This window comes from Saccopteryx leptura, chromosome 1 (genome assembly GCF_036850995.1).
Source record: "Saccopteryx leptura isolate mSacLep1 chromosome 1, mSacLep1_pri_phased_curated, whole genome shotgun sequence".
Taxonomy (NCBI): Eukaryota; Metazoa; Chordata; class Mammalia; order Chiroptera; family Emballonuridae; genus Saccopteryx; species Saccopteryx leptura.
This window is the reverse complement of record NC_089503.1, coordinates 10,046,626-10,065,799: the sequence shown is the minus strand read 5'-3', so window position 1 is coordinate 10,065,799 and position 19,174 is coordinate 10,046,626. Positions and strand designations below refer to the sequence as shown.

The window sequence follows — 19,174 nt, the reverse complement described above, 5'->3', positions numbered from 1 at the left end:
GCTCCTTGACGAGCCCACGCCCCACGCGGGGCAGGGCGCCCTGCAGACTATGGCTGCTCCCCGCCAGCACCTTCCAGCTCGCCGGTGGGCGCGGCGACCGGGACCCCCACTTAACGACTCCACGGTTGAAAAAACCAACTCACGGGGCACCAGGGTTCCTCAGACTCACCAGCATCGCGCGCTGCCTGGGCAACGGCGAGAGGGACTTCCGCCTCTCGGGCACGCCCCGCCTCCTTGCGCCGGCCGCCAATGTGGCTCGGGGGGCGGGGCCTTGCCCAGGGGAGGGGCCCGTCGGGGCGGGGCTAGGCGCAGGGGCGGGCTGTCCAGACAGCGGGGCCGCCACCGCCGCGCGATCCGCACTCTTCTTCCCTGCGGTTCGTCACCCTACGGCTACCACGACCAAAGGAGACAGGCGCCTCCCTCCTGGCCCCACTAGATCCCTAGGGTATGCTATGAGTCAGCATGCTATTAGTCAGCCTGCCCCTAGAGACCGCAATCACGGCCCTCCGTCCACACCTTCCCCCCCATCGGCCACTTAACCCCCCAAAAGGGGAAAGAGGCGGGCACCCAGCTGGCGCTGACCGTTACCGTCCATATCTCTTCGGACCGGTACGCGTCCAAAGCGGAGAGCGTTCACCCAGAGAACGGTGCCATCTGCGGGAAACCTGTGCATCGTGCGCGTGGCGCCGGCGCTCTGGCTGTCCCGTTCAGACAGAAGTGGTAGCAGTTCAGCCCCGCGTTCTGCTTCCAGCTTTTACGATGCGTTGATTGACCTCCTCTGACCCTAACTAGACTCTCCCTCAGAGTCCGCACACTATCTAGACTAGGTCTTGGAAGGCGACACCTTCTATTTTGTACGTTTATTCACCCCAAATAAGAGCTCTCAGAGGGTAAGGTCAGTGTTGTGGGCATCCTGGCACTACAGCACCAAGCACAATGATGCTGGTGTCGGATGTCATCTCTCAGACCAATGCTCTCCACCTCCACCCAAAAGCCCATCTATTTCCAGAAAGATCCACCGACTCTCACCACAATGCCTCCTACCTCTTCTTTGTCCGATTCTTTTATCTGGTTTCTGCACGCCTCTTTCCCTCCAGGTTCTTCTCTTTGGTCTGCCATTTCTTTAGACATTTTCCTGACGTATCTCGCTGCCCCTGGATCTTGTACTTGTCACTTGTGGCTAGAATATGAAGTGGAGATCTAGAAGCTGATACCTGTAGCTCATCACATTTTCCTGGGTATAGGGAATGGAGGGTCCCTGGGAGAGAAACGAAGATTCACGTGATAAATGCTGTGTCAGAGTTAGAGGAAGGAGGGGATGGTAGGGGTGACTGCCCAGCTGATGTCAGATTTTCAAATGAGCAGGGTCCCCCGCAGCCAGTACAGACTTCCCTGCAGAAGCGGTCACAGGTCCAGACCACCTTATTTGAGGGGGAAGTCGGCCCGGGCTCCAGCTCCTGTGAGGAAGCCTCTAGGCCAGACTCAGGATGCCTGCAATGGGGGAGGGGCAGGTGTTGAGAGAGTAACAGTGGGAGTGTGCACAGGGGCTGCAGGCAGCAGCCAGACTCCCCCACTGGCCAGGCAGTTGGTATGCTCCAGGATCTGAACAGCTCCTTCCAGCATCCTTCATCCTGCAGGTACCAGCTGTCTGGGAAGTGCTTGAGCTGCAGAAACTGGGACCAGCCCTCAACAGACCATCGACTTGACCCACCCCAGTGGCCTACTCTGTATTAGCAGCTTCTGCGTCAGACACTTCCAGCTGCAACGCCCTGCAAGGTGGGGCATCCATCTCAGATCGAAGGTTTTGGTGCACCCCACTGCCCCTACTCCCCAAGGCTGCGGCTGCCTGTGGCCTCAGGTGAGTCAGGAACATCTTGCTTTTCCCTGTTGGAGCTCAAGGGGGCAGGTGGGGATTCTGTACCCTCCCCATCAGGGCGGGGCTCCTTCTGGTGGAGGCTTTCAGAGCCGGGAACACTTGCTCGACCGGCTGAAAGCTTTATCTTATTTGTATGTTTCATGCCAGGCGGCCCGGCCATGTGGGAGCTGGGGTGTGGGGCATCTCATCCTACCCTCTCCACTTCCTCAGCCGAGAGACACAACAGTGGGGATAGGGGAGAACAAAATATTGGGACACATGACCCCGGACTTATAAAGGTTGGATGGGTGAGCATGGAGGGGGGCCGTCTCTTGATACTGCTCTGATCTGTCCGTCTTCTTCAGGATGAAAGGGGAGACCCCTGTGAACAGCACTATGAGCATTGGGCAAGCCCGCAAGATGGTGGAACAGCTTAAGATTGAGGCCAGTTTGTGCCGGATAAAGGTAGGTGGGACCCTGGATTCCATCAGTTGCCTTGACTGTGCTGTACGTTCCCAAACCTCAGGAGATGTTTTTTTCCCCCTTTGACTCCCTGAGATCGGGGGAGGAGACCCGGGCTCTATTAGAAGAGGTGTCCCCAGGCCTCTTGGTGGATGAGGGACTAGAAGATTGTTGTAAGGAGCCTTCGGGCTTATAAAAGAGAACCCGTGTGGGACGGGAGGTTGCAGTGCCTTTCAGGGGTTCTGGCCGGCTGACAATCCTCTCCTGCTGTGCCCCAGGTGTCCAAGGCAGCAGCAGACCTGATGACTTACTGTGATGCCCACGCCTGTGAGGATCCCCTCATCACCCCTGTGCCCACTTCGGAGAACCCTTTCCGGGAGAAGAAGTTCTTCTGTGCCCTCCTCTGAGCTGCCAGGTCCCTCTCACAACTCCTCACCTTGCCCTCTCCTGAGCCCTTCCTTACTTAGGTCAGTCACTGTCGTTATTCCCTGAGGGTCTCCTGCACCCCCTTCTTGGCCCTTACCCAAACCTATGAGGTTATTTGAAGCACAAGGCCCTCCTATCTGTCGACCCCATATCCACGCCCACCGGGGCACCCTTTGCCCCACCCACAGAAGTGCGGTCAGTCTCTGCCGGTGTCCTGCGCACTTCCCTCTGTGACCCGCTCAGACAATGGAGAGAGGGATGGGCCGGGCGCGTGCTTCCAGTCTCACCTGGAGCTTTTGGAATGGTAAAGCCATTTGAAGAATAAAGTCATCCAGAGTCTCAGAGGTACAGCGCCTGTGTTAGCGTTCTTGGGGGAGAGGATCATCAGTCATTAGATGCAAGGGTGGGTGCGGCAGTTGAAAGGCTTGCTATACCCAGGGAACAGGGCCAAAGCAGATTAGACACTGTCTAGGATCGGAGATCGGTGGGGTTGGGGGGAATAGCAGGCGCAAGAGAGCATCTCAAGTGGAAGAATTAAGGTACCACAGATACTCAGAGGCTACGGAGCGCGCGCACACACACACACACACACACACACACACACACGAGCAATGAACAATGAAGGCAAGTGAAAGTGAAAACAGACCGAACAGGGTGGATTTAGGGAAGATTTCGGGAGGGCAGCGGCAGACAGAAGGAGCCCAGTAACGAGGGGGAGGAAGAGCTCGGTTGCAGTTCCTGCGAAGGGGCCGGTCTTACTTCTAAGATGGCCGCGCCCACAGCGGGCCCTTTTCCAAGATGGCTGCCGCCATGGGACCTGAGCCAATATGGCAGCTCACGTCACTGCGTTTCACCGTACAGGGCTTCTCCGCCAGCTCCATTCTCAAAATGGCGGCCATAGGCAGCTAGAATTCTCAATATGGTCCCTTTCCTGCTCGTCTAGCTTCAAAATGGCTGCCCTTTCCCTCGCCAACTCGATACCCACTCCTACCCACCCCGGCGTCTGGGAGCCGCCGTCCCCACAGTCCAAGTTAAGGCATACAGGACGCTACAGACTAGGATCATGGGACAAGAGGACCTCAGCAAGCACTGCGTAGCAGGCTCCGGTCACACGTGGATCTTGCGGGGCAACCTAGGTTTCTGCAGCCTGCCAAATAGAGGTTCCCTTTGGAGCGGAAACAGAAAAGTGCTGTCAGTGGCGCTGTCCCTTGGTCACCTCCGCGCTCTAGGAGTCAGATAAGCCCGAAATTTGGATTTTCTGGGGGAACTGGCGCTTGCTGGACTCCCGTCTCCCCCTCAGGCCCATTATGTCACATCTACCAGAAGCTATGCCTCCGCCCGCAGTGTGCCTACCACCCTTGGTAGTGGCCCAACATCCTGCCTGTCCAGAGGCCAAAGACTCCGCGTCTTCCGAACGCCTCCGGACTCAAACCTGGCAGGTTTATAAGCCCCTGCATGTCTTCCTGGAAGCCTTTTCCTTTCAAGGGTGAACATACTGAGGTGGGACCAGGGCCACAGCAGAGAAGGTTAACGGCCCGGTTCCAGGATGTCTGCTCCTCATGGATTGTGAAGACCCCCCGTATTCAGGGATATAGCTTTTTCTCCCCAGGGGAAGCCTGGGCCAGCCCATGTTTTGTGCCTGGATACTTTTGCGGGGTGGGGTGGGGTGTATATGTCTCTAGTAATAGGAGAGTGACCTCTATTATGGGTAGCCCATCACCCCTAGATTCCCCACACCACACAGGAAAACGAGAGAAATAAGAGGAAAGTGGGAAAGGAAGCAGGTTGTCCTCTTGAAGTGGGGACCTACTCTTACTCTGTTCAGGAGCTGGTTCGTTCCTCCTTGGTGCTTGGTGAAAACCCCTGCCTCCTGACAGTGTCTGGCACATGGCTGGCACTCAAATACTTAATGAATGGATTGTGCTATACACGCTGAAGTGGCAAGTAGGGCATAGCAGACACTAAAAACCTTTTTCTTCCTACTGCATCACAATGTTTGGCAAATTCCAGGGGAGTAAGTGAAAATTTCCACAACCAGCTCAGACTTAGTAAAAAGCCAGAAAAATTCAATAAATGTAATCTTGATACTTAAAAAAAAAAAAAGCCTTAACTGAGTTTTTCTGCACTCTATTTTCATACTCATGGGATCAGGAGTGAATGACTGCAGCCCTAGTTGGGCAAAAAGGAGCTTGAGAGACAAGGTATGAGCTATAAATAACCGTTAAAAATGATTAATTAGTTTTAACACTGAATAACTTTAAATATCCTAGAGAATGGGCAGACACTGAAAGCAAGAGTAGCCTTTAGCGTACAAAGCTGTCCGCCCCTGGGGTCTGAATCTGTGCCACACAGAAAGTTGGAGCAGTACCTAGAGCTCTAGCACTCCTCCTTCACAACACGCCCCAGCCTGGGGCAGCCCAGCCTCAGGAAAGCCCTGACCATTTATTAGAGATTACAACTAGAATCAGTTCACTGCAAGCAATGCAATAGGGCTTTTAATTATAGTTTCCTTCTCATTCTCCAAATTCACTAGGAAATAACTCCTATTAAATATCGGCTGTTGGATGAGTAGGCTTTTCCTCCAAAGTGGTAATTATAAATGATCATAAATAAACTTACTTGGTTCCCAAATGGAATCTTACACATGAACTTCAAGCGTCCAACTGGTTTTAGTATATGCCAGATACGCAGAGGTAGCGACATAATTTTCTTCTGTTCCAGCGGTTCGGCTTGTAGCATAAGCAAGCCCTGGGTAGGCTAACAGTCCCCAGAGGAAAGGCACGGCTAGCACCCAAGTGAGGTCACGGCAGAACAGGGGGGGAGGAACAGCCATGCAAGAAGAAAGCCGTCCTTGGCTGGCCTTCCAGTGCAACTTGCAGCATCAAAGATAAATAAATCAACCCCCCAGATGACACACTCCGCCCCAGTCAGTGCAGCCACAGGAGATAAGAGTGAATTCAATCCAAATGGTTATTTATTCTAAAACTGGAAGCTACTGAGCCTACATATTCGCCAGAATGTTGTAATGAGAACAGGGAAGGAAAAAGTTACAGATGTAAACAATGACACAGTTACATTTGTTAAAAATGGTAAAACCCTTTTTTACTGGCCACTTCCAAGATGCTTTACAGGTTGTGCAAAAACATTTACAGGCTCCGTGTGATGTTTGTTTTTCTCATAAGCTTTTCCATCTACAACTATAACAGACGTCTGATAAAACACTAAACAAGGCTAAGGATCCCTCCAGTTAATCCACATTTGTCCTCTTGACATTGTTTTGTTTTTTAATAATAAAAAGACAGACAAACAAAACCCAGACATCTACAGTTGTTCCGAGTGATCTTTTGGACTAAACCAACAAGGACGTGGCAGTTTCACTTTCCACCCACTTAGAAAAACAGCTTTTTTTAAAAAAGATGATTTTCTAGTGTCAAAAATTAACAGCAAGTACCTCCCCTAAGCCTCCCTGCCTCCAAGAAACCCAAAGTGGCATAGTGTTTGTCCCCCTAGGCCTGATGGCCTAGCATCCCCAAACCACGTCACAGACTATAAAAGGATGCTATTCACTGGAGGACCAAACATTTCATATGGGGTAGCAGTTTCCACCTCAAATTCAATTTTCTATTATAACATGATCTTGCCTTAAGAGAATTTCTTCGGGCTCCAGTGTTCACCTCCTTGCCCTAATGCTATGAGCAAAGCTTCTCAAAAACTTCTTTAATACAAAGTTAGTGAGTTACAGGAGAGTTCATGCAATCACTTCCCCATTGCCACACACAAATCCATCCTATGGCACCACGAGAAAGCAGGTGCCCAGAGAAAAACATCATTTATTTTAGAGCAAGCAAACTGATTTCCTACCAGCCCCCCATTCCAGCCTCAGGGTCCGGGGTACTTGTGGGGCAGGATGTGTCACAGACGGGCAACTAGAGGGCTCCAACGAGAGCCTGGAGAAGGGCTGCGTGGCAATCACAGTGAGGGAGGGAGAAAGGTCAAATCCGAGCACAAAATTTGAAGCAAGAGAACCACCCAGGCGAGGAAATGGAAGGGAAGCGTTTTCTAGTGCACAACTCAGGGTCTTCCCCCACTAGGAAGCGCTGCAGTAGGTGAGACTTGCCGAGTGAGCTCTGGGCTGACTCAGTGCTGAGCAGGAAGATGAATTAAAACGGAAGCTAAGTATTGAAAAGAGCATTCCCACAGCCCACCCATATCCTTGACCCCAGCCACCTGAAGCTGTCTGTCAAGAACTGGGAGGGTGTTGGTGAAGTTACAAAGACCATCCCAACTGGTCTCTTGGCCAGAGGCCTCTCTGGGGACGCAGGAAAAGCACCCAGGAGGAATCCCGTTTCACTTGGGAAGTGGTGCTCCCTTTCATGCACGCATTACACACACATTCACGCTCTTCCCAAGTTGCAGCAGCCCCACTGAGCTGCCTCCCACCCCCCCACCCTCCCCTTTCTATTCACTTTCTACCTATGTATCAAAAAGACCAGCAGGGCTGCGCCCTCCATACTGTATAAAATAGTTGCTATTCTCAGCACCTGGGCCGGGGAGCCCACACCACAGGATTCACCTATATACACATCCTGCTGCTGCGAAAAGAATCCTGCTTCTCTTCTGTGTGAGCTGAAACCCTGAGAAACGTTCCTTCTCTCTCACTATAAGAGGACAGATACTCCAACAGAGATGATTTCAGAGACTTGCTCCCGCCTCTCTCAACCTTGGAAGACAGAGGACAGACTGATGATGACAACCCTCAGGCCGAGGCCTGCAGCCCCATTTTCTCCTAAGACTGCATGAGAACTCATTAATGGAGGGTCCAAGCTATTCTGCTCTACAAGCAAGCACAGCTCCCTGCCGCCTCAGCCTGGGCATCCTATACAATACAACCATCCAACTGGTAGTCTCCAGGCCTCGGCCAAACGGCACGAAGGCACAGCAAAGTGGAGACAATGCCACTCTGGCCTCCCAGCCCACCAGACCAGATATCCCAAGAGGGAAAGGTTGGTAAAGAAAATACAAACGGTTAGTTGGTGCAAGTGATTGATAAGAGCCAATTGTTTATTTTCACCGCCCCAGTCACAAGCTCTCCCTGTCCCCGCTCCTGCGACTACGGAGAGCGCCCTCGCCCGCCTGCCGCTCTCACCATGCCGCCTCACTCTCCGCATGTGGCCACCCGTCCAAGCTGCCTTACAGTGTCGGAAGGGTGACATTTCAGTACTTTTCCTGTCCAACTGCAGGGTACAGGACAGGCAGCCCTAAGTGCTGCTTTCTGAGCAAATGTTTTTGATTACAAATATCTAACTAGGTTTGAAATGTTTTATAGAATAAGACAATATTCTTTTCAACAAACTTTAAAAAAAATGTACAGTTTTGTTGTTTGTTTCCACCTCCCCCCTCCCTCCCCCCTGCTTGCGCACCCTCCCCCCCACCACCCCTCCCTGGCAGCTCAGCCCCACCCCGACAGCCCCTGTTTTCCTTGGTTGTGTTTTGGGGGGTGCCTGGCACCCCCAAGAGATTCAGCTTCATGGCTGACAGGCGACAAGAGCAGGGGCTTCACCGATACCCTTGGTACCCGTAGTAGTTCCTGTAGTATCGGTCTCTGTCCTGGGGGTGGTGGTAGTAGTAATTCTGCCACTAGAAGAGAGGGGACACCCCATCACCTGGAGCCACAGCTGGCTGAGGACAGAGAGGCATGACACTCCCCTCTGGTCCTGCCTCCCTTCCCCCTCTGTCCCCAGACGATACTTACATCCCGATTGTACTGTCTGTAATAGTCTCGGTATCTGTTGTACTCGTAATCTCTGCTGTAGAATCGATCATAGTCTCCTCTGTAGCGATCATAGAAATTACGGTAACCCTGAGAAAGGAGAGTAAAGATTTATGGGTTTCCGGCGTCATGAGCCACTGCTGTCCCCCATCTTAAATGAAACACATCTCAGCTTGATTTGATACAGACTTAATCTTCCCAGGAGAAATTTTTCCAGAGGAACACATTAAACGGGGAAAACCCTAAACCCTAAGAAAACAGCCCAAACCACTCTGCTCCCCCAAGCCAGTAGGAATGGCTAACACAGCCCAGAGGAGGAGCAGGAGGAGAGCTGCACTCACCCCTCTGTTTCCAGACTGCCCCCAGTACTGCTGCCCGTAGGCCCGGTTGTCGTAGCCTCGGCGCTGCCCGCCCACTGGAAGAGAAATGGGAGAGCGCGCTCAGACAGCTGGCGTGGGGTCCTGGCTCCACATCGGAGTGGAAATCAAAAAGTCGGAGCCAAAGGCAATTCTGGGGGAATAGGAGGCCTGCGTTTGTCAGGCTCACGCAATGTTAATTAAAGCACCAGCCAGGATCTTTTAGAAAGTCTGAGGGGGGAGGGCAGAGGAACAGAGACACAAGAAAACCAAGCCATCTTTCTTTTGAAGGTCCCCAATTCCTGCAAAACATTTAAGATGGCAAACAATATCTGGCAGAGTTAGAAACATAAGTAAATACTGCCATCCATAAAATCATTGACTTTCAGCCCTAGAAGGGATCTCAAATATCATATAACCCAGACCCATCATTTTATACAAATGAAACAAAGTTTAAGTAGTAAGTTCATCCAGGCCAGGAACTATTGGGCAGGAACTCCTGGAACTATTCTCAGTGCCTAATAACAGGGCAGGCACTCAAACATTTTGTTGACGTAACACACACGTACATGTGCATGCATGCACACATTCTGAAAGGGCAGTGGATGCACAGTAGAGGGTTAACTGATAAACCAAACCTTTAGGAGGGATATGAATTCCACTAGTAGCCTAAGTGACTTTGTAACCCTAAAAAATTACTGAATAATGCACTTACTTTCTGGTCTACATAACTGGGTTTACCCACTAGACAAAGCAAGACGAAGATCCAATTTCCCTGCACAAATACTTTAGACACACTGCCACTGCAAAGTGGGACCATGTGTACAAATGAGGAGCAGACAAATGAGAGGGCTCAGCATGACTTTTCACAGAAACAAATATTTCTGTTGAAAAATAACTTCCTTTTGTTGAAGGATTATGGAAAAAAGCACAAGAAGCTGGAAGTAGAGGACACAGGAAGAAGTAAGTTCCATAAAGAAAAGAAGTTACTTCCTTATTCCTTGTTAGTAACTGGACTTGGTTTCCTTGTGGATTCTGCTCAGCACAAAGCACAGCCCGCAGCTCGGGGCTGGCAGGCCCCCGGGACTCACCATAGCCTTGGCCTCGGCTTCGGTTCTGCCGGTTGCGCTTGTTTCGATTGTTTCGGCGGTTTGTCCGTTTCTCAGAGGGGGGCAGCAGCTTCCTTGCCTCCTCCTTGTATTTAGTGACAAGGGGCTGAGCTTCTTCTTTCTCCAGTTCCCCGTATGTCACCTCATCCATATAGTCGCATTTTTCAGGTAAAGAAAAGTTGGCTATAAGAGTAAGAGAAAAGCTTGTGGGCCTGAAAAGTGCATAGATGGGTAAGATCTCATTATAAAAACTCTATTACAGGAAGAATATGATTTCCTAAGCCTCCTCTAGTAATGCACAAAACATACTGGTACTTTCTCTAACATAAGCTTCCCCTAAATTGTAACTCCCAGGCAAAGGGCTATCTGCAAACTGTAGATTTACAAGTTCTCGAGTGATCCATAATAAATTAAGAGTGAACTGGGTTAAGGTTTCTTATCAGGACAGAAACAGGTAGCCAGAGGCTAAAAGTAACTGAGAAAGTTTTGGTGCTGGTTAGATAAGAGGCTAAGAAATACAAGTTCGGAGGCTGAGTCCCAGTGGAATTCAGCTCACTGGGGGCTTTCTTAATTCTTTGATGAATCCAGTTAACCTTCTTGAACTAAATTCCTTCGAGAGCCTGAGGATCAGTTTTGGACTGGTACTGTTCATGCTGCATAAACTCAGACAATCTGGCTCTCTAATGAGGAACCAGCTCCCATCCGAGACGTTATCAGAATTCAAAGAGCCAGCAATTGATGGGGCAGGTGGGGTGCCAGGAGCTGAAGGCTACAAGGGGAAAAACGAATCACACTCTGAAGGCGACAGCAGAAGTGGCATCAAGACAGATACTTCCACCTTATGAACCTTGCTATTAGGCTTTGCATTGCATTAAAGATTCAGGTTCCTCCCAAAAACTAAAACAAACAAACAAACAAACAACAAGCAAACCTAATGTGTTATCAGAAATCAAGATATAATGAGATCCTTCAGTCCAACCACTATATTTTAATTTGAATCACGATACCCAATACCCCTCCCTCCACATATATAAATTCAATAAAGTAGAACTTCATTTCATTCATGGTTGCCCTACATCTAGAATAGTACTGGACAAATAGCAGACACTTCGTAAGTATTTATTCAATGAATAACTGACTCAAGGAAGCCTCTGCCTTGAGTTTTAACTATCCTGTGGTCTATCACTATTGTATCTTACTCAGAATGAGCCAAGGAGTTAGTGCTTCTCCATTCACTGTTTATTCATTCATCTACAGGTGCTCAGACCCATTAATTCACTCTTCAGATTTATACTTTCAGTGTGGAGAATCACTCTGAGGGCTAAAAGGCCCTAGTACAGTGTGTACTGTCCAAGGACATTGTCCCTAACTTGTACAGTATCAGCCCACCTTTCATCTCCAGCATTATTGACTCAGGTACATCATCTCCCTCCACTTCCTTCCGCAGCTCCAGCCTCTTCTTCCAGTCCTCCTCGTTAGGGACAACCACCACCACTTTCCGAGAGAAAGCCTTGAACAGCAGCAGTTTCCGCCGTTGGCCAGAGTTGTATACATTACACTAGGGACAGAAGGAAGAACAGAGGTTTTATTATTTATTTTTAACTATTTTATTTGACTTTAGAGAGAGGACAGAGATAGAAGGGGGGCACAGGAGCAGGAAGCATCAACTCATAGTTGCTTCTCGCACGTGCCTTGATTGGACAAGCCCAGAGTTTCGAAACAGCGACCTCAGCATTACAGGTTGATGGTTTCAGATGTTTTAGAAATAAAGATCATCACTAAAAACAAGCAAACAAACAAACCCCCATCACTCAAATTAAATCAAAACACTAATTAAACATCTTTTATAGATAAGGCATCAGACTAGAGATCTTGCATATACACTTCCCTTTGATTCTTCAAACTCTACATGGCAGACATTACTGGGTTTGCTCATCATGAAAACTGAGACTTATAGAGGCCAAGACTTGGCCAACATCACAAACCTAGTAGGTGGTAGGGCCAGGAATCCAAAGAGGCTCTAATGCTATTTCCACTGCCTCTAATATGGGTCTCTGTGTGTGTGTGGTTGTTTTTTTAATTTAAAGACCCCATTTACTGATTTTTGAGATAAGGGAGAAAGAAGCGGGGGTAGTGGGAAGCATCAACTCGCGGTTGCTTCTCTCATGTGCCTCCACCAGGCAAGCCCAGGGTCTCGAACTGGGGACCTAAGCATTCCAGGTCAAAGCTCATCCACTGTACCACCACAGGTCAGCCTCTAGTATTGTTTTGCAGTCTGGATCCATATCCTCTCTCGTAAAAACACTAATAAGAGGTACTTCTACGTTACAACTATAACACACAACCACTTGGTCATAATTAAGTAAACTGACTTTATTCCTTAATTCAATCTCTTTCTACACCGCACTTTGACTTTAAGCAATTGTGTCAGACTGAATGGATGCCAAAATTTTCATCTTTGGGTCTTCTGTAAAACTAGGTTTCTTTTGAGTATCTGAAAAATACCTGATCAAGAATGAAGTTCCTCTTCGTCCGGGAAGCAATCTGGACCAGTTTGCTAAGGCACTGGGAGGCTTGCTGAACTAAAAGGTCTCGGCTTTTGGGGTCCATTTCTGGCTCCTCAAGCCCCTTCATCTGATGAGTTTGAGAGGAAATAAAGAGAAACATAAGAAGTTATGCAGCAAGTTAAAGCCAAGAGCCATTGGTAAGTATCATCTCTTTAACGCTCCCAAAGCTACCAAATCAGTTCCTTCCTACTCCTACTGCCATGACTGTTGCCCATTTCCTGTAGCGGTCATTTGCAGTCTTCATCTGGATAGAATCCAGATTTTCTCAACTTTCAGAAACACAACACAGCAAAGGGGGGAAAAAACAAAAAACCTCCCTTTAACATAGACTGAGAAGAACTCACTTCTCTATTTGTGGACCCTTGTTCTCAGATGCTTGAAAGACTAGCTCCCCTGGGAAAAGGTCCTAGGAGTTTCCTGGCACCTCCAGAGCAAATACACACTTGACTGATCTCCCCCAGCAACTCACTCTCATTTGATTGAGGACAGTCTCAGCTCCCAGGACGTTATATCTTTTCTCAGGGTTTTCTTTTGAGTATTTCAGCGCCCACTGTGTCTTTCCAGATCCAGGCAGTCCCACCATCAGAATCACCTGCAAGTAAACAGAATCAGGTATGCTATAAAAAAATAAACAAGGGCCATGTTTAAAAGTCCTAGTAGTCCTGGCCAGATACCTCTGCTGCTTAGAGCACTGTTCCAATATGACAAGGTTGGGGGGGTTTAATCTCACATAAGGGCACATACAAAAGTCAACTAACACAGTGGTCCCCAACCTTTTTTGCGCCACGGACCGGTTTAATGTCAGAAAATATTTTCACGGACCAGCCTTTAGGGTGGGATGGATAAATGTATCACGTGACCGAGACAAGCGTCAAGAGTGAGTCTTAGATGGATGTAACAGAGAGAATCTGGTCATTTTTTAAAAACAAAACATCATTCAGACTTAAATATAAATAAAATGGAAATAATGTAAGTTATTTATTCTTTCTCTGTGGACCGGAACCGGTCCACGCCTGGGGGTTGGGGACCACTGAACTAACAAATGCACAAATAAGTGAAACAACAAATCGGTGTTTCTTTCTCTCTCTAAAAATCAATAAATTTAAAAAATTTTAAATTAAAAGCCCAATTTAATAATATCCTCCCCTACCCCAGTTTAATAGAGCCTTTTTTTTTTTTAATTTTGAAAAGTTTTATTAAAGGAGGAGATTTATTAAATATGCTGGCTGCATATGGCTGACACGGGGCATTTGCAGACCCAAAACGTACCCAGTAGAGCTTTAAGAAGAAAAGCAACCCAGCCCCACTCCAAACCGTGAGCACTAAGTTTTCTGCACACTGTGTGCCATACCTCACACTCCTCTATGGTCTTGGGTGGGACTGCAGTGCGCACGCGCTCCTCAACAGGCACAGCATGGATGAATACAAACTCTTCCGGTGCTGGGAAGAAGGGCTCCTCCTTCTGACCAAAATTTAATTCTACAACACAATTTTTGCAGAGGACATGGGGTAGGAGGGCCCGGTCTGCCAGGGATTCCTTGCTGATTCGGAATGCCACACCTAGGTCTTCTCCATTCTTGGAAAAGGAAAGTTCTACTTCTTCGGTCTCAAAATTCTATAATGACAAAAGACAAGAGCACTCATAGGCTTACAGGGTTTGAGGTGGACTGAATCTTACAATTTAATGTCAAAAAAACAAACCTCAAAGACTGCTGTACAACACAACTAAGTGGGCAATACATCAAATACATAAAAGACAGTAACTGACAGAAAACAAAGTGAATTCCAGTGCCCTCTACCCACTCTTTGCTACGAAGCCACAAATTTCAGCAGCACTTACAGCAAAGCAGCCAATGACATCATTCTCCCCAAAAGTCTGGCCAAATTCCTCAAATTGCCCATTCTCTGCCTTGAGTCCTCGTCCATCAAAACCATAAGAGAATTCATCCTCACCTAGAATAGTCAACAAATTAGTTACCTAAAACCAAACTTCCCATGAAGTAAGCAATATGGTAGCAAACACTAATGAAGTAAAAATAACTTTACCAAGTTGTGGGTGAGAAAAATCAACAGACCATCCAACTCGAAGGAGAGAAACCTCTGTGCAGCCTTCTTTCATTGGGAGATTCTGGGTTACCTGGCCAAGTCAGAAATGTAACTCTCAGATACTCTGACCAACTCAGAAGCAAAGATGATTAAAAAGACAAGATTTTTATACTATAGAAACTGGAAATGACAACTATCACAACTCAACATCAGAATAACTGTCAAACTTAAAAACCAAAGCCCTGGGAGGAAAGAGTGTTAATTAAAAAAAAAATTTTTTTTTAATTTTTTATGTTTTTACAGAGACAGAAAGAGTCAGAGAGAGAGATAGGGACAGACAGACGGGAACGGAGAGAGATGAGAAGCATCAATCATCAGTTTTTCGTTGTGGCACCTTAGTTGTTCATTGATTGCTTTCTCATATGTGCCTTGACCGCAAACCTTCAGCAGACTGAGTAACCCCTTGCTTGAGCCAGTGACCTTGGGTCCAGGCTGGTGAGCTTTTGCTCAAACCAGATGAGCCCACGCTCAAGCTGGCGACCTCGGGGTCTCGAACCTGGGTCTTCCACATCCCAGTCTGACGCTCTATCCACTGCGCCACTGCCTGGTCAGGCGGTGTTAATTTCTTGATTACTGGAGCTAAGGTTATTGTTAAAGTATGGTGCCTTTTTCTGCACTAATAAAATACTGGTAAGCAGGAGTCCAATATGTAGTAGTTTAATGAAGAATTAATAACTGAATGGTCTTTATAAGCTGTACATACTACCTTGGCCTCAAAGCAGACCTTCCCCTTTGTTACTCCATAAGTACTCCTTGCCCCAGACCACAGGGTGGGGAACTTCTCGGAGAAAAGTGGCTGCCCTCCATAGCGGTCTTTGCTCACTTGAAAATGGAGATCAGAGGTATCTGTTAAGAAAGAAGCAATTGTTTATTCCAATACCCAACACTTGAAAGCCACCAACAGAACATAAATACACTCATTTTGTTTCTCTCTCTCCCTTCCTCTCACTAAAATCAATAAAAATGAAATTTTAAAAATGTAAAGAAAAAAAAAAAATTGCAGGCCATGAAGTTTTAATCTCCAAAATTACTTCTGATTAGTTAAAACCCCACCTGGCTGCCTTATACATACATGTGTCCAGGTTCACAAGAGTTTGATCCTCCTCCTCATCTTTTGCCTCCTCTTCAGGGGGTGGTGGTGACTTTGAGCTATACACATAAAAGAAAACACAATGTAACCAAAGCCCTCTCTTTGAGGGGTGTCTGCATGACATCATGTGTTTTAAACTATCAATGAATATAAAATTCCAGCAGACAGCTTCTTTCATTAAATGAGTAAAGGGCAACAGGAGCTTTCAGGGTAGATTCGATCTAAAACGTGTACCTATAAAAACCTATTCCATTTTTAATCCACCCCTCTTTCCAGACTCTCCAATGAACATCAGGTATACCAAAATCAGTCCCTTCAATGAAAGGGACTGTTTCCCTCACCGGCTGTGGTAAGCCTCCTCTCGGAATTCATAGTAAGCTCGGCCATGTTCATCCTTCTCATCCCGCTGTCTCTTTACCCCCCGCCGCTCACCATCTGAGCCTGCTGGTTTTGACTTTTCACTATCTTGGTCATCTCCTACAAAAAGGAGGGAAAGAAAATCAGCAGTTTTCATACTGTAGTGTAGAACAGCTCAGAACCAACAGAAACTAAAGGGGGAGGGGTCTGAGTGTCTCTTCAGAATAGCCAAATTTCTCCAACTATATCCACAGAATGTTTCATCTCCCAAGATCATCCTCCTGTCACTGGCTGGAATTTTATTTACTTATTTTTTTAAGAAGGACACTATGGGCTAATTACAGTCAAGCAGTAGATAAAGGCTGGGCAATTCTTGTATTCTAAATTTATCCGCTTAAATCAGGTCAAACTTGCAGCTTTCCCCACCAATATGACATTAAAAAAAAAAAGAAAGAAAACTTCACAGGTTAATTTTGATTCTTGGTTGTAAGATCTGGATTTAAGCTAGACACAAACCATATTTTCAACATTTTCCACAGCTTCATGATACTGGAGCCTTAATTAAAAAAAAAAAAAAAGTTTGCCTTCCCAGCTTTAAAATGCAGTTATCCATGGATTTACTTACATAGCATGTGGACGCAGGTGCACAATACAGAGCTGTATTTTTATCATGGATTTTTACTGAAAGTTGCAAGACAAACCATTCTTTCACAAGAGACCCATAAACAATACTGCATCTTTACTGCACATAATTTGGGGCAGAAAGGTGCTGTCCTATATTTAACAACATTCTTTACAAGAGGGGAAAAAATACCCCAAGAGTTTTTCCTCAGCCCTTTGTAGTTTTCAACATAAAGAAGGCTTTTAAATAATTTAAGGCAGTCCTTTATTCCTCAACCTTTTTTATTTGCTATTTGGGATACACATTAAGTCAAAGGTTATGTAATGGGATTTTTATTCCAGGACATAAGACAAACAATCTTCACGCTGCACATGACTATGGTAGAATAGGCTCCAATTATATCATGACACTAAGTAACAGCCTAACCAATGTATTATAAAAAGAACTAAAGCTACCCCCTTCATAGTAAGACTTGGAAGCAGCTCTAGTTTCCCTCCTTATTCTGAGAGAGAGTTATGGATCAGTTCTAACCACCCAATCACTTCAAAGAAAAGACAGGTCACTAACTCCCTGGGGCAACTTTACACTCTCTTCCTGACAAGGTAATTCAATGGACCCACCAACACCTCAATCATTTGTTAGTCAAGGACCTGAAATGTAAGAGAAGAGCTAAGTGCATAACAAATTTACAAACATGCCCATCTATCAACTCAGTGGGAAGATTACATTTTAATCACAATACAGGCAAGATAAAACCGCTAGCCAAGTTAACTGACTTATTCCAAATGCACTAGATAAGACTTTCTCTTACTAGTTAACCATTAAACTCGACACCGTCACACCACAGGCTGTTGTTCCCTACTGCTAAAGCAGGAGCAAGGTTAGACTGCCAGGTTCTGTGTCGCGCACGCTCTAACCACTGTGCTTTTCACAAAGCGAAGGACGAATTTGGTTTACTGCTTAATATTTTTTACGGCGAAAAGGTCAACAGTCAGCCCAAAGGCCAAAGCCTCCACCAGTTGGCCTGGCTGTCCGTGGAATCGCCAATACCTCAGTGCATTCTCACTTCCAAGCAAAGATAACCTGCACCGTGGGCGGCTGCGCCACAGGTAGCTAGCTCGCAAGCTGCTGGCATGCCACGCCGCTCACTCCCATTCACTCCCATCAACGAACCAAGTTAGGCAGGAACCTCCCGCCTGCAGGGACTGGGGCCACCAGAGGCGGCCAAACCTAGAAAGGTGCGTAGAGAATAAAAGCCACCTCCCCTGGGGAGTCCCATCCAACGACGGTGGGCATCTTGCACTTTTAGGCAAGTGAGAATACGGGACCGGACCCCGCGGTGGCAGGGCTGGGTGCTTGGGGCAAGTGCGCACCCGGCAGATCGGCGCTGGGCCCCGCTGCCAGCTCCTCACCTTGTTCTTCTGCGGCCTTGTCACCCGGCGCCTCGGATCCTGGCGTCTCGTCCCCGCTCCGCTCCTCCGGCTCGTCTTCCTCCCCCTTGCCGGTACCCTGCTCTTCGCCACCATTTACCCCACCTGACTCGGCCGTGGCCTCCTCGGCCGGCTTCTCGGAAGCATCGGGCTCGGTTGCGGCCTCCACTGCTGCCGCCTCCGGGGGCTCCGGCGGCGGCTGAGCGGCCTGGTCCGAGGCCTGAGCAGGAGGTGGCTCTTCGTCCTCGTCCTCAAGCAGCGCCTCCTCGTCCTCCTCCTCCTCTTCGTCCTCCTCCTCGTCCCCGCCCGGGCCGCTGCCCGACGCGGCCACAGGCCGAGGCTCCGCCTTGCAGGCCCCGCCGGGCACGGCCCCGCCAGCACCGGCCTCGTCCTCGAGCATCTCAGCGTCCAGCGCCTCCTGCAGCCGCTGCGCCAGATCCACCTTGAGGCCGCGCGAGTCCAGGCCCCGCCGCTGCAGCTCCGACCGCAGCTCGGTCACTTTCAGCCGCTTCACCTCCATCGCCGCCACCGCCTCCTCCGCCTCCCGCTGCCTCCTCCCCTGCGAACCGACGACCGAGCCCGACCGCGCAGGCGCCGCCGCCGCCGCCGCCCGCCTCCGCTTCACTCGCCAGCACTGAGCCCGCGCGAGTCAGCGCACGCACGGACGCACGCAGGCGGCTAGGGCCGCGCGCAGCCTCTGCTACGGTTCTCCCTTCTGCTCCCCTCCCCTTTTCGGCCTACGAAGCACAGAACAACGCAGCGGGGAACTATTTCGCTTCCTCCTCCCTCGGTTTCCCTGCCGCGGGCGGGCGCGCGCCGAGGACGACGGACTTCCCCCCCTTTACCTCCCGCCTCCTCTCACCTATTGGCCAATCGCCGCCGGGTGTCTCACTGCGCAGCCGCACCGAAGCCTGAGACGGGAAAGCTTGGCTGCGGCTCAAATGCCTCGTAGCATGGAGGCGTGTGCGCGCTCTTCTTTCCGTACTTTCAGCGGGGAATTGCGCAGCCGCCCGGAGCTCTCCCA

At 48.7% G+C, this 19,174-nt stretch overlaps 3 protein-coding genes across 10 annotated transcripts in view; 1 reads left to right on the top strand and 2 right to left on the bottom strand.

Annotated features, from left to right (window-relative positions):
• BSCL2 (BSCL2 lipid droplet biogenesis associated, seipin) overlaps positions 1-5,652 on the bottom strand; it is a 30,455-nt gene extending 24,803 nt beyond the window's left edge. The window contains exons 1-3 of one of the 5 annotated variants that reach the window (XM_066360317.1): positions 3,390-3,448; positions 3,031-3,110; positions 1,045-1,180 (exon numbers count right to left, since the gene is read on the bottom strand). In XM_066360317.1, coding sequence (XP_066216414.1) covers positions 1,045-1,131 — 87 coding nt within the window. In that variant the 5' untranslated portion in view covers positions 1,132-1,180; positions 3,031-3,110; positions 3,390-3,448. Of the gene's footprint in view, positions 1-169; positions 251-1,044; positions 1,259-3,030; positions 3,111-3,389; positions 3,497-5,362 lie in introns of those variants that run through there. The other 4 variants (XM_066360309.1, XM_066360303.1, XM_066360299.1 and 1 more) reach the window with 4 other exon arrangements.
• On the top strand, positions 321-3,085 carry GNG3 (G protein subunit gamma 3). 3 transcript variants are annotated; one of them, XM_066360333.1, is made up of 4 exons: positions 321-445; positions 1,638-1,858; positions 2,221-2,320; positions 2,596-3,085. In XM_066360333.1, exons 3-4 carry the CDS (start codon positions 2,222-2,224, stop codon positions 2,722-2,724), a joined length of 228 nt encoding a protein of 75 aa, XP_066216430.1. In that variant the 5' UTR covers positions 321-445; positions 1,638-1,858; position 2,221; the 3' UTR covers positions 2,725-3,085. The 3 variants fall into 3 exon arrangements, with proteins under 3 accessions (XP_066216430.1, XP_066216441.1, XP_066216435.1); XM_066360344.1 differs by lacking the exons at positions 321-445; positions 1,638-1,858 and adding an exon at positions 1,970-2,007; XM_066360338.1 differs by lacking the exons at positions 321-445; positions 1,638-1,858 and adding an exon at positions 2,023-2,154.
• Positions 5,653-8,183: 2,531 nt separating the features above from the next.
• HNRNPUL2 (heterogeneous nuclear ribonucleoprotein U like 2) lies at positions 8,184-18,986 on the bottom strand. Of its 2 annotated transcripts, none has more exons than XM_066360292.1 (14): positions 18,094-18,986; positions 16,083-16,218; positions 15,724-15,800; positions 15,358-15,497; positions 14,592-14,682; positions 14,386-14,498; positions 13,897-14,160; positions 13,015-13,137; positions 12,484-12,612; positions 11,368-11,536; positions 9,961-10,161; positions 8,855-8,928; positions 8,496-8,603; positions 8,184-8,380 (listed from the first exon to the last, which is right to left on the bottom strand). In XM_066360292.1, the coding sequence occupies exons 1-14, from the start codon at positions 18,668-18,670 to the stop codon at positions 8,300-8,302; spliced, it is 2,283 nt and encodes a 760-aa protein (XP_066216389.1). In that variant the 5' UTR covers positions 18,671-18,986; the 3' UTR covers positions 8,184-8,299. The 2 variants fall into 2 exon arrangements, with proteins under 2 accessions (XP_066216389.1, XP_066216391.1); XM_066360294.1 differs by having other exon boundaries at positions 18,133-18,985.
• Between the last annotated feature and the right edge of the window lie 188 nt (positions 18,987-19,174).